Consider the following 12,930-nt stretch of genomic DNA (forward strand, 5'->3'; position numbering starts at 1 on the left):
GCCTCCAGTCCCGGGGGATGCTCCGTGATGGATCCGCCCCGAACCCGGCAGGGTTTTACTGCCCTGCAGCAAGAGGCACCCAGCGGGTGTTTACAGCCACAACGGGCTGTAAAATCCATCGGGGGATGGAGGGAATGCTAAAGGCACCATCATCAGACACGCAGGGAAAGCCTCCAGCCATCCCCACCTCAAACCGCAGCCCCTGACTGTCCCTAAACCCCACATCAGCCCCTGATTGTCCCTAAATCCCACCCCAGCCCCTGACTGTCCCTAAATCCCAGCATTTCACAGCAGCTCAGGGGCTGTGGCAGCGCCCAGGACTCTCCCTGCACATTCCCCCCCTCTCTCCCGGCACATTTGTGGTTTCCACATTTGTTTTTCCTGCCTCGAGGAGGCATTTAGAGAAGCAACATAGCCCGGGCTTCTCACAGTATTTCTTGCCACCCAGGGATTTAAGATCTTACAAATGGACCAAAACCTGTGTTATTTTGACCTCTGAGGATTTTAAAAGCCTGCAGAAAAAGATGTTTATAGTAAAGAAAGCATGAACTTCTTGACTCGTGAGTGGAAAGGCAGGAGTCTGACACTGCCCTACCCCCAAAGCCAACAACACCCAGAACTCCTCCAGCTCCACGCTCCAAGGAGAGCAGGGACAGGAAAACCATCAGGAGCTCACCAAAGAGCTGGGAATTTCGTGATATTTTTCGCCAAGATCATTTCAGGTAGAAACTCATTATTGAATCTGATGAAAACGTGGTGAAACGGAGGAGGAATAGCTTCTGCCTCACTTGATGCTCATAATGGAGATAATGCCCCTGGGAGAAGGTGTGGGGATGAATTATCTGCGGAATTCAGGATGAAAACCTCGTTTGGATGGGGTGCTGAGCAGCCTGCTCTGGCTGAAGGTGTCCCTGCTCATTGCAGAGCCCTTGAAGGCCCCTTCCAAGCCCAGCCAAGCCATGGTTCCGTGATTCCAGAGGCAGGATGGATTCCAGGCAGGGTGGATTCCATGGCTGAGGCTGCTCAGCACTCCCAGCCCCACTAACCCCACTTGATTCAGAGCTGAACCAAACGCAGTCGCTGCCCTCTGAAATTTCCAGTTGATTTTTCAAGGTGCCTGAACCCGCATAAAAAAACCCAGAGTCATCCCCATCTCCTGAGCCAAGAAATGAGATTAAAGCAGCCCCCGAGCTCACCTGGCTCCATTTCACATCCCCAGCATTTCCTGAACACCTGCCCTTCCCTCTCCAGCAGCCATAAAATTCTCTGCCAACTCCTGGCTTTTTTCTGACGTGACTTGCTCTGGCAGGCGCCAGATCCCAGGCCCAGGGAAGGGATGCTGGGACAAGAGAGGCCAATTTCATGCCATTAAGAGGTGGCAGGGACATTCCTGAGTGCTCAGAGCCACAGTCTGGAGGGACTTGGCAGCTCTGCCCCATCTCCAGCCCCAAACACAGCCCAGAGCTCTCCTCTGGCTTCCAGCACTTCTCCTATTCCCTCGCACAAATTCCAATTAATAAGATTCCAAATTCTGGCTATGAAAAATAATAAATGTGAAAGGGACCGTGGGGCATTTTGGGGAGCCTTTTCAGCACAGGTGAAGCAAAGGGGAATTTGCTTCTGAGGCTGGAAAATCCTTGTTTAGGGAGAAAATAAATCCCAGCTCCTCCAACCACAGCAGCAAGTACAGTCCTGAGCACCCCCATATTTCACATCATTGGGCAAAAAATCAGGCTTTTTTTCTCAGACCTTTCAATTAAACAACTCCTCCAGCCAAACCAGAACCATCTGCCCTCTCCCACCTCTGCTGTGCCGTGGGGATCTGTGCTCCCAGGGTGATGGATTGACCAGGGAGCCAGCAGAGCCCCTGACCTCCCAACCTGCCGCTAAAACCAGACGAATCCTTGGGAAGGCGCCTGCAAATGGATGGTTTTCATCTGCTCAATAACAGCCTGGTGTCCTCTTGGCTTCTCCACAGGCTGATGCAACAGAGATTTTTCCTGGAGTGAGGCGGGGGCGATAACGAAGGATAAATCACCGGGGTGAGATAACCACCCATAAAATGAAGTCATCTAAGGACGGGTTCGGACATATATATTTCATTGTGAAAGACCTCCTTTATTCCCACTAATGGAACAAATTAAACCAGCCAAGCTGAATAAAACTCTCATGTCCCAAGACGTAACAAGGCACTTAAAAGTTCCGCGTTCCTCTGGTGGCGCGACCCAACGGCTCACGGTGTCCCTTGGAAAAGCGCAGGAGCAAGGACAGAGTTCAGGAGTCCTGCAGGTGACAGGAGTGTGTTCCCATCGTGAACAGAGTGCCAGCACTGTGCATGTCCCTGTGGCACTCCTGCAGGCAGCCCCTGGGATGGATTCCAGCCACGTCCAGTGCAGCTGCCCCTGGGACAGGGGTGACAACAGGACAGCAGTGACAGCCCTTTTCCAGGAGAACTGGGGGTGATTTCATTCACACACCTCATCCTTCACCTCAGGGCACTGAAATAACCACACCTGGGCCCTCGCCTGCAGCACTGCAACACCTCCACACCTCCGAGCACACAAATTAAATCCTTATCACCACTGAGCAGCTCAGTGCTGGGTGAAACCCAGGTACAGCGTCACAGTTCCAGCTTTTCCCTCGCCTCTGCCACCCAGGAGCACTCCCAGCCCGTGGGAAGGCAGGCAAGGCTGCAGGAGCTGCATTTTTCCTCCAGCCAGCATAAACAGCGTGATGGAGCAATAATACCTCGATGGCGGCTGGCAGACAGAGCAGAGACATTTATTTATTCTTGATCACAAACAATGTCCTGCATTGACAAGCTGAATGAAGGGCACTTCACTGATTTATTAGACCTAATAAGAAACAGACCTCTCGGGATGAAATACAAGATTGATTTTTAGTGGTGAGCCTTGCTGCCATCCCAGGCTGAGCTCAGGCTGATGAGATGGAACCAGGCGTGCACAGGGGGCTGACACAGCTCGGCTGGGGCAGGGGCACAAGTGGAGGATTGCCACGGGGAGGGGGAGATGGAAGCACAGCAGGAGCGGCCCTGCAGCTGCTCTGCTCTCCCTGCAATCCCCCTCTCTCCCACTGAGCCTGTGCATCCCAAGGGCACCGAACCACTGGGAAGTTTGAGGGCAGCTCCAGGGGAATTCCTGGGAAACCTCTGGGCCAGGCCCTCCCCACGAGCCTGCCTTCCAGAGGAGCCCCTCTCGGCACAGCCAGGGCAATTTCCACATCAGGCTCGGCCCCTCCTGGGCACACCACATGAGCTGAGTTCCGTGGATGCCGTTTTCCATCAGGAAAAAGCCAACTAGCACAGCAGTGCTTAGCTTGAGGCCCTATTAATAGCAGTTCTAATTATATGGCTGCAAATTTAATTCATGGCAATGATTAGTGTCAAAATCAAAGGCATCACACATCAATATTGATAGAATTGTATGAAGCCCATAAACAGAACAAGCAAGCTGACACATCTCCCCCCAGCACTTAGTTGCTGTTAACTGTTGCATTAATGTCCCTTCTCATTTTGTTTGATGGAAATGGTTTTATTGGAGGAATCCCCGATCCTGAATGGTTGTGTCTCCAACACGGGCCCCTTTCCCCTTCCTCCCACAGCCAGGAGGCTGAGGAGCTTTGGAAGGAGAGCAGGAGGGAGAATTTCATCCCATGTACCTGTGCTTGAGCCACAGGGCCACAGCATCAGCAGCGTTTGCTTTTCACCCTCTCTGGGACAATTCCTGGGCAGCAGAAGCAGCAGGAGCTGGGAATGTGGCTGGAGCAGTGAGGTGAGGAGCTAAAGGCAGGAGGACACCAAGGGATATCCCAGTGTTTCCAGTGAGGAATCCTCACTGGTGAAGAGCTAAAGGCAGGAGGACACCAAGGGATATCCCAGTGTTTCCAGTGAGGAATCCTCACTGGTGAAGAGCTAAAGGCAGGAGGACACCAAGGGATATCCCAGTGTTTCCAGTGAGGAATCCCCACTGGGGGAGCACAGGCAAATGGGAAGGATTTTGGAGCCATCTCCCTGACTTTCCTCCAGCCACACAAAAACGCCTTCCCTGGCAGCCCAGATGGAGCCAGCAGCTTGTTTCCAAAGGAAATCAACAGCTGTGGGCGAGAGAATAGGTGTGACAAAGCTTTCAGACATTAATGGTGTGGGCAGATCTGAGACGGAGGAGGATGCGGAGGAGATCAGGTGGAGAAGGCTCTGCACCAATCCCTGGCACTTACAGAGGTGCTGAACGTTTCCACCATCATCTCACAGATGGGGAAGGGGAGATGAGGAGAGTCCTGAGCATCCTGAGCACTCCCTGACTTCCAGACAGGTCTGGTTATCTTGGAACAGGCACAAAATGCAGAGACAACCTGTTAACGTCCCTCCTCTGCAGCCAGAGCCCCTCAGCTCCCTGCAGAGCTGCTTCCTCCGCCTCACCTGGGCTCCCTCAGGCCATGGAAAAGATAATCCCATATGTCAAAGGAGGGAAAACCTGCTAAAGGTGCAGACAGAGCTGGGAAAGAGAGAACAGCATCCTCAGCCCCACACCAGGGATTGTTCCAGTTAATTCCAGGGGGATGGATCCCACCAGCTGCAGGCAGCTCTGCTGTTAAATAAGGGCAGATGCCATGAAAACCTGACTGTAGTGGATGTCTGGGATGAATTTACTTCAGTGATGGGCCAATTTTCATCCAAAAGATGAAGGATTGCAGGTGAAGGATTCCACAGGCCTCCCTCTGGACAGCGGAGCGGGAATAGATTAACTTTGCATCAGAAAGCGTTCAGTGCACACCAGCACCAGGAATTAAACCCTGCTGGAGAGGCTGCTGCTCCTGTAATCCTCCATAATTCATGGAACAAGCCCGTAAATACCTCGTGTGCAGGCACAGGCCCTTGGCTGCTGCTGCCTCTGACTGAGGAGCCTCCCCTGTCCCCAAATGCTGCCCACAATGAGCACTGGGCTGCATCCCCTGCTGCATCCCCTGCTGCATCCCCCATTGCATCTCCTGCTGCATCCCCTGCTGCATCCCCCATTGCATCCCCTGCTGCATCCCCTGCTGCATCCCCTGCTGCATCTCCTCCTGCATCCCCCATTGCATCCCCTGCTGCATCTCCTGCTGCATCCCAGGCTGCATCCCCTGCTGCATCCCCTGCTGCATCCCCTGCTGCATCCCCTGCTGCATCCCCTGCTGCATCCCCCATTGCATCCCCTGCTGCATCCTCTGCTGCATCCCCTGCTGCATCTCCTGCTGCATCCCCTGCTGCATCCCAGGCTGCATCCTCTGCTGCATCCCCTGCTGCATCCCCCATTGCATCCCCTGCTGCATCTCCTGCTGCATCCCCTGCTGCATCCCCCATTGCATCTCCTGCTGCATCCCCTGCTGCATCCTCTGCTGCATCCCCTGCTGCATCCCCTGCTGCATCCCCTGCTGCATCCCCTGCTGCATCCCAGGCTGCATCCCAGGCTGCATCCCCTGCTGCATCCCCAGCTCCGGGCTTGGCACAGGCATTTGGGACGTGCTGAGGGCTCCTCTTCTTCCATTTAGCTGAGAACCCCCGGCTCTCCGCTGTGCCACGGCACGGGGAGCAGGCGAGTGGAGGGCTCTGCTCTACAAGCTCCCTCTCCCCCACGTTCAAAATTGCCCCACTGACACTCGAGAGGCACCAGGGAGGCACCTAATTTACTACTACTCAGCACTTGTAAAGTGCTGAATGAATATTAATGAACTGATGTAATTAAAATGATGCAGACATTCAAGTGTAGTATCTGCCTGTCCTTGTATCTTCCTGGATAGATGAGGAAGAAATTCCCTGCTGCTTAAGGACTCAAAAAATTAACAGCCTGCTGTTGATTACATTTGTTAACTCTTTCCCTGGCGTGGAGGAGCAGGGGCTGCTTTTAACAGGTTCACCTAATGCTGTCATTTAGAGCTGAGGTTAATTGGAAGGGTCTCAGCTTGCCAGAGCAGCAGCTCCAGGGCTGTTTTTGCTGGAGCTGGATCAGACCCACTGCTGAGCTGGCTCCCAGCTGCAGCTCCAGCTCCAGAGGCCAACAAGGGCTCTCACACACCTCTGCTTACACCCCAAGGCCACTTCCAAACTTATTTTAAATGCAGAACTCATCTGAGAGTTCCCTTCCAACTCAGAATGTTCTGGGATTTTGTGACTCAGAAGCAGTGAAATCCCAGCTGGGCTCCAAAGGCCTAAAAGTCATTCAAGGTCAGGTTGGACAGGGCTTGAAGCAACCTGGGCCAGTGGAAGGTGTCCTTGCCCATGTCCCTTCCAACCCAGAAATGTTCTGTGACTCCCACCTGAGCCCCAGCAACCCCCCCTCGGTGTTTGTGGTGCAGAGGACAAGGAATGTTCCAGGGCTGATCAATCATCCAGCAGCAGGGAAGAGGCAGGGGAAGCAGCAGGACTCTGCCCTGAGGCTTGGTTCCAAAAGCAGCCACATTAACCTATTCCTGTCTCCCATGACCAAAATCCTGCCAGCACCAGCAAGGGCTTTGCAACTCCCAGTCTTCTCCAGCAGTTGCAGAAGGATTGCTGGGAAACAAAACCATTGCAAGATTTCCATCTGACCTCCTTTAGTTCCTTTCCCAGGACCGTCCTGCAGCAGCTTCAACTTCACCTTTCCCAAAAATGGCACTCCAAACCAAACCAAACCAAACCAAACCAAACCAAACCAAACCAAACCACACCAACAATGCTGAGAGCTGAGCTCTGCCTCTCCAACACGAGGCTGTGACCCACACCCTGCCATTCCCACTCCTGCTTCCCTCCCAGTTTCCCACTGGGAAACACCCGTGAGGCGCAGCAGCAGCAGCGAGGCGCACCAGAGCTTCCCGAGACACAAACCCTGGCCCGCATCCCGAGAGACACCAACCCCAGAGCAGCTCCTGGCCCTCCACAGCCATGCACAGGGCTCACCTTCTTCAGCTTGCCCGTCTTGGTGCCCACGAAGACCACGCTGTAGCCGTTGTAGACGTAGGAAGCCACGGAGGTCATGCGGTCGCGGCTGGAGGTGAAGAGCGTCACCCCCTCCACGGGCACTGAGCCCCCCAGGGGCTGGTTGATGTCCAGGCCACAGAAGTTGTCATCGATGGGGACTGGCTGGAAAGACAAGGTTTGGGGCGTCTGTGAGTGACACAGAGCCCAGGGCAGCCCCACATTCTCGGGGTGGTGTGGAGGGAGCTGGCGGTGCTGGCAGCAGGGTGGGGGCCACCGATGTGCCACCCCCTGCCAGCTCCAGCCACCTTCCCCAGGGCTCCTGCAGCTTCCAGAGCGCCGGGCTGGGAGTGACAAAGACTCCCAGGAAGCTGCACACTTTACTCTGCCTTAACACCACCCCTTCCCTCATTGTCATCCCACTGCAGGATGAGAGCGTGGATTAAAGGGGAAGGGTGCTCTGAATTTAGGGAAACTGAGGCACAGATGAGCTGATCCTGCTCTGCAAACTGGTGTTCCATTGGGGCAGGGATTGAACCCGGCCCTCGAGGGCCCCCACAGCCCACACCCAGCGCTCCCTTACCGCTTTGGTGCACTGCACGTCCTTGCCCAGCAGCCAGTTGAGCTCCAGGTTGCCCTCGCCCTGGTAGCAGGACTGCAGGCGCTCCTTGATGTGGGCGTTGATGGTGCGGATGGGGAAGGCGCAGAGCGCCGAGTCGTCGGGCGGCTGGTGGTACTGCTTCTGCCCCTTGGAGAAGATGGCGAAGAGCACGTCCTCCTGCGCCGTGATGTTGAGGGCCCTGGCCAGCACCTCCCCGGGCTTGGCCAGGTAGGCGGCCTGCAGCAGGCGGTACTCGGTGTCACCCCGGACGCAGCCGAAGGGCAGGGACACGTACGAGTGGAACTTGGGGTCGTCCTTGCACAGGCGGACGATGCGCGAGGTGTAGAAGAGGTCGCTGGCGGAGTTGATGGAGACGCCCTCGGGGGTCTCCGGCTGCACCGTCAGGAAATACACAAAGTTCCCGCTGGCGAAGCCGTAGATGTAAAAAATGTCAAAGTGCGAAACCAGGGCCAGCGTGTCCGAGGGGATTTTGATGAGGGACGAAACAAAGTCGCTGTGGAGCTCGTAATCCAACATCGCCGACGACTCCGGGTCCCGGGGCAGCTTGCGGCTGGACAGGGTGGGGAAATAATCCTGCTTGCCATCCACGGCCGTGCCGATGAAGAGCTTCCCGTCCTCGCCCTCGGAGCGCACGATCACGCCGTACATGGTGCCCGTCTTGTTGACGCTGGACAGGTAATGCTCCTTCTTGTGCGAGGGCTCCACCAGGATGAAGAGGTCGTCGAGGCGCAGCAGCTTGCAGACGCCCTGGTAGAGGCTGCCGCAGGCCAGCAGCCGGTTCTCGGAGTAGTCGATGATGAGCAGCTTGTTGACGTTGTTGGTGAGCGTCAGGACCTCGCTGCAGGGCTGCACGATGAGGGGAGGGTAGCAGGATTTGTTGTCCTCCTCGGGGCCGGTTTTGTGAGCCACCAGGATGGTCAGGTTCCCCGAGAGCTTGTAGACCCTGTTGATGGCGCCCACGTAGACGGCGCCGGTGCCCCGGTGCACCGTCAGGTGGTTGAACGTCCAGTCCCGGTTCTCTGCGTGGAAAGTGTTGAAGGAGGCATTGCTGGACACGTCCCGGGACAGCGATGCCAGGAGGAGGCAGAGCAGAGCCACGGAGCAGCCGTCAGAGTCCAGTAGCCGAGGCCAGGTCCTCCTCTGATCCATCCTGGGAAAGGAGAGCTCCGTGTCCCCTGCGCGTGTCCTGAGCCCCAGCAATGTCCCTCACATGGTTCTGTGGAGAGAAGAACCACCCAGAGCCAAGGATTAGATCCCGTGTGCCCTGCAGATAAAATTCAAAGGAGGCTTTCTAATTACACAGTCCTTGAGATAAAGGGAGGATGTCTCTAAGCACAGCGAGAATTAAGCGAGTCCATAACTTAGTGGAGAGCAGCTCAGGCTTGATGCTTTGCCACTTGTTTCAGCCCCTGCATCTTAATTTGTGGTGGGGTTTGGCTGCTTAGAACATGCTCTGCTCAGACAGGGAGGGGAGAATCAGCTCCAGCCCAAGACAAAGCGTGCATCTCACAGCCCCAGCCACCCATCTGCAATCTTGGCTGAGAGGATGTCTCCTGCAGGGTGCGTTGCTGGAAGCAGCAGAGGAAATAAGAGCTGTTCTTTACCTTGAAACCCTCTCTGATTTAATTTGGGAACCTGAGGAAGAAGCCTCGTGCAGGCAAGCTCATTGAGCACACACTGAAGGCGTTGACATCTCCCCTCAAAGCCTCCCCAGAGCCAGAAGTGCCTCTCAAGCAGGTGCTTTTTAGGCAGGAGCTCCTTCACAAGGTACTTTCCTGCCAAAAAGCAGCTGCCACCAAGGTGAGAGCACATGGTTCGATCAGCCACCAAACCCTGCCAGCAGGACAGACACCACCAGTCTAGAGCAGCTGGCTTGGCCCGACCACAGAGGTGTCTGAGTGCGAGAAAACCACCACAAAGTTCTCCTTTATCCCCAGTTACGCATTCCTGACATGCTCCAGGCTGGGCAGGCAAAGGAACTCTCCAGAGAACCCTCCCTCACCTCGGGGTCACCCCAGCGCTGGGCAGAGGCTGAGGATGAGGCACCACCGTGCACCCATCACACCCCACACGCCCCACAGGAACCCTGCCCTCTGCAGCTCCGAGCCCCCGCTGCTGCTCCTGGTTTGCTTTAATTTGAATTTCCAACAATTCCCAGCCCTGCAGGGGCGCTCTGAGCTGCGGGTGTCCCTCTCTCTTTAGCCTTGTTCCTGCCGGGAGCCGGGGACGGCTGTTCCTGAGAGGTGACAAAGGAGCTCTGTCCCTGCGCTGTGCCACTGACAGGGGACACGACAGGAGAGGCAGCCCTGATGGCTTTCTCATTCTGCTCAGGGACACATTTCCCCAGCTGCTTCCCTCTCGCTGCCAGGCCCGCCATCCCCACCTTGGCAGTTTGTCTGTCCTGGGGAGGACACGGGCCCTGCCGCCCTCTCGGTGTGACACAGACACGTTCGATGGAAAATCCTTTCCTTGGGATTGTTCCTCCTGAGAAGCTGAGAGGCCTCAGGAACAAAATGCAAACAATGGTTCTCTGCTGCTGTGGAATGCAACAGGTGCATCTGGGATTGGGTTCATGGGGTTGTTTCTAATTACTGGCCAATCACAGCCCAGCTGGCTCAGAGTCTCTGTCCAAGACAGAAGCCTTTGCTATCATTCTTTTTCTATTCTTAGCCAGCCTTCTGATGAAATCCTTTCTTCTATTCTTTTAGTATAGTTTTAATATAATATATGAAATAATAAATTAAAATATTATTTTTATTTCATTTTAAAATATATATATTTATATATATTTATATAAATTATATTTTTATAATATATATTTATTATTTTAAAATATATAATTTATTTAAAATAAATAAATTATATATTTTAAAAAATAATAAATCAAGCCTTCTGAAACACGGAGTCAGACCCTCGTCTCTTCCCTCAGCCTGGGACCCCGGTGCACACGGGCACACTCGGTGTGCTGGGCACAGAGCAGCTGCTCCTGCTGCCCTCCCCACACCCCCAGCAGCACCAGGCTCTTCCCTCTCCGTCTGAGTGAGCACCCCAGCACCGTTCCCTGATCCTCCCAGGATCTTTCCAAATGGCACAGATCAAAGGGCTCCCGGGATCTGGGAGTGTCCCCTCGGTGCTGGTGACACATGTGGGCACTGACGCCTGAGCACGGGGGTCCCAGAGCAGCTTTATCTGCATGCCCCAAGTCCTGGACATGCTCTGGTTCAAGGGGAGCCCCAAGAGGGAGAGACCCCTCAGAGAGCAGTGAGGGCCTGCTGGAGAGCCCTGCACACACCATTTTCCTACTTCCAGTTCTTAAAAAGTTGTTCCATTGCAAAGTGACACAAGGACAGTGCAGGCTAGAAATGAATGCACTGAAATAATTGAACTTTACACACATCTGGGTGTGTGGTTCCACAGCAGGTTTAGGTCTTTTTCAGCCACGTTTCCATCCCAAACCCAGCAGAGCTGTCAGCTGTGAGCCAGCCCCTGGCTCTGCCTCACAGGGAAGGTTTGGCAGGGCACTCATGAGCAGCCACTGCCAGCGGCAGAGAGATCATCCAGGAAGGAGAATCTGCCTCAGCCATGATCTGAGCATGGCAGAGTGGCCAGGAGCTGCCATCCTCTCCCTGGATCTGTGTCACCCTGGGGCCATGATCTGAGCATGGCAGTGGCCATGAGCTGCCATCCTCTCCCTGTGTCACCCTAGGGCCATGATCTGAGCATGGCAGAGTGGCCATGAGCTGCCATCCTCTCCCTGTGTCACCCTGGGGCCATGATCTGAGCATGGCAGAGTGGCCATGAGCTGCCATCCTCTCCTGGATCTGTGTCACCCTGGGGCCATGATCTGAGCATGGCAGTGGCCATGAGCTGCCATCCTCTCCCTGTGTCACCCTGGGGCCATGATCTGAGCATGGCAGAGTGGCCATGAGCTGCCATCCTCTCCTGGATCTGTGTCACCCTGGGGCCATGATCTGAGCATGGCAGTGGCCATGAGCTGCCATCCTCTCCCTGTGTCACCCTAGGGCCATGATCTGAGCATGGCAGAGTGGCCATGAGCTGCCATCCTCTCCTGGATCTGTGTCACTCTGGGGCCATGATCTGAGCATGGCAGAGTGGCCATGAGCTGCCATCCTCTCCCTGTGTCACCCTGGGGCAGCTCCTGTCCCCAGGGCTGGGGGACAAGGGCAGGGTGCAGGGCTGAGCAGGGCAGACACCAAAGCCACAGGAACCCGCTCCCTGTGGGGCTCAGCTGGGATTTTGGGGAGGAATTCTTGGCTCAGGAGAGGCTGGCAGAGGTTGCCAGCTGTGGCTGCCACATCCCTGAAGTGCCCAAGGCCAGGCTGGACGGGGCTTGGAGCACCCTGGGCTGGTGGGAGGTGTCCCTGCCCATGCCAGGGGGTGGCCCTGGATGGGCTTCAAGGCCCCTTCCAACCCAAACCAGTCTGGGATTTCTACTGGATTAAATGGCCCTGGATGGGCTTCAAGGCCCCTTCCAACCCAAACCAGTCTGGGATTTCTACTGGATTAAATGGCCCTGGATGGGCTTCAAGGTCCCCTCCAACCCAAACCAGTCTGGGATTTCTACTGGATTAAATGGCCCTGGATGGGCTTCAAGGCCCCTTCCAACCCAAACCAGTCTGGGATTTCTACTGGATTAAATGGCCCTGGATGGCTTCAAGGCCCCTTCCAACCCAAACCATCCCTGTGGAGGAGGGCAAACACCTGGGGAGTTAAACACCAGCAGAATGGGTGATTTTAACTCTCACCCTTAATACCATTTGATCATTAATTTTCTCTCTCTTTCTTTCTTTCTTTTCTTTTTTTTTTTTTTTTTTCTGAAGAGAGTTTTAAAATACAGCCTCAGAAGCAATCTGCAGCTATTAGTAACGCAAGGTGAAAGAGAGAGTAAATTCAGGGACACAATATAAACCCAAGCAGCTGAAAGGCCTCAATTAGGCTGAAAGGAGTTATCTGGTATTTAAATAATTATTAGATTGAAGGAATAATCACAGGTCTGAGCCGATTTTTTCCCCCACTGTCATCCTAATGGAGACTATAATATTATTATTCAAATGCCCATGATTCTCATTGAGGGGGGAAGAAAAAAGGGCTCATTTAATCTCCATGTGACAGGGCTTCAGGAGGCACCATTAGTCATTTCTCTCATTTCAGCTGTCACTCACTCACGGGCACCACAGTTTGTCATTAGTGGCATTTTGTGCAGACCCCCCAAAAAAGAAAAAAAAAAAAAAAAAAGAAAATTAAAGCCAAAACAACAAGAGAATCTCCTGTGGCCAATGACGGCTCAAAGGCACAATTCTGATGTCACCAGTGTGGCAGCTGTGTTTGCCTGGTGCTG

General features: G+C 54.4%; 1 protein-coding gene across 2 annotated transcripts in view; it reads right to left on the reverse strand.

Annotated features, from left to right (window-relative positions):
• PLXNA2 (plexin A2) overlaps window positions 1–12,930 on the reverse strand; it is a 143,596-nt gene that overhangs the window by 111,362 nt on the left and 19,304 nt on the right. For both annotated transcript variants that reach the window (XM_071450326.1, XM_071450325.1), the window contains exons 2-3: window positions 7,533–8,787; window positions 6,932–7,114 (exon numbers count right to left, since the gene is read on the reverse strand). In XM_071450326.1, the coding sequence (XP_071306427.1) occupies window positions 6,932–7,114; window positions 7,533–8,720 (1,371 nt within the window). In that variant the 5' untranslated portion in view covers window positions 8,721–8,787. The remainder of the gene's footprint in view (window positions 1–6,931; window positions 7,115–7,532; window positions 8,788–12,930) is intronic.

The sequence above is a fragment of the Agelaius tricolor genome, unplaced genomic scaffold (genome assembly GCF_023055355.1).
Source record: "Agelaius tricolor isolate 1412-34295 unplaced genomic scaffold, bAgeTri1.0.p SCAF_30, whole genome shotgun sequence".
Classification (NCBI taxonomy): Eukaryota; Metazoa; Chordata; class Aves; order Passeriformes; family Icteridae; genus Agelaius; species Agelaius tricolor.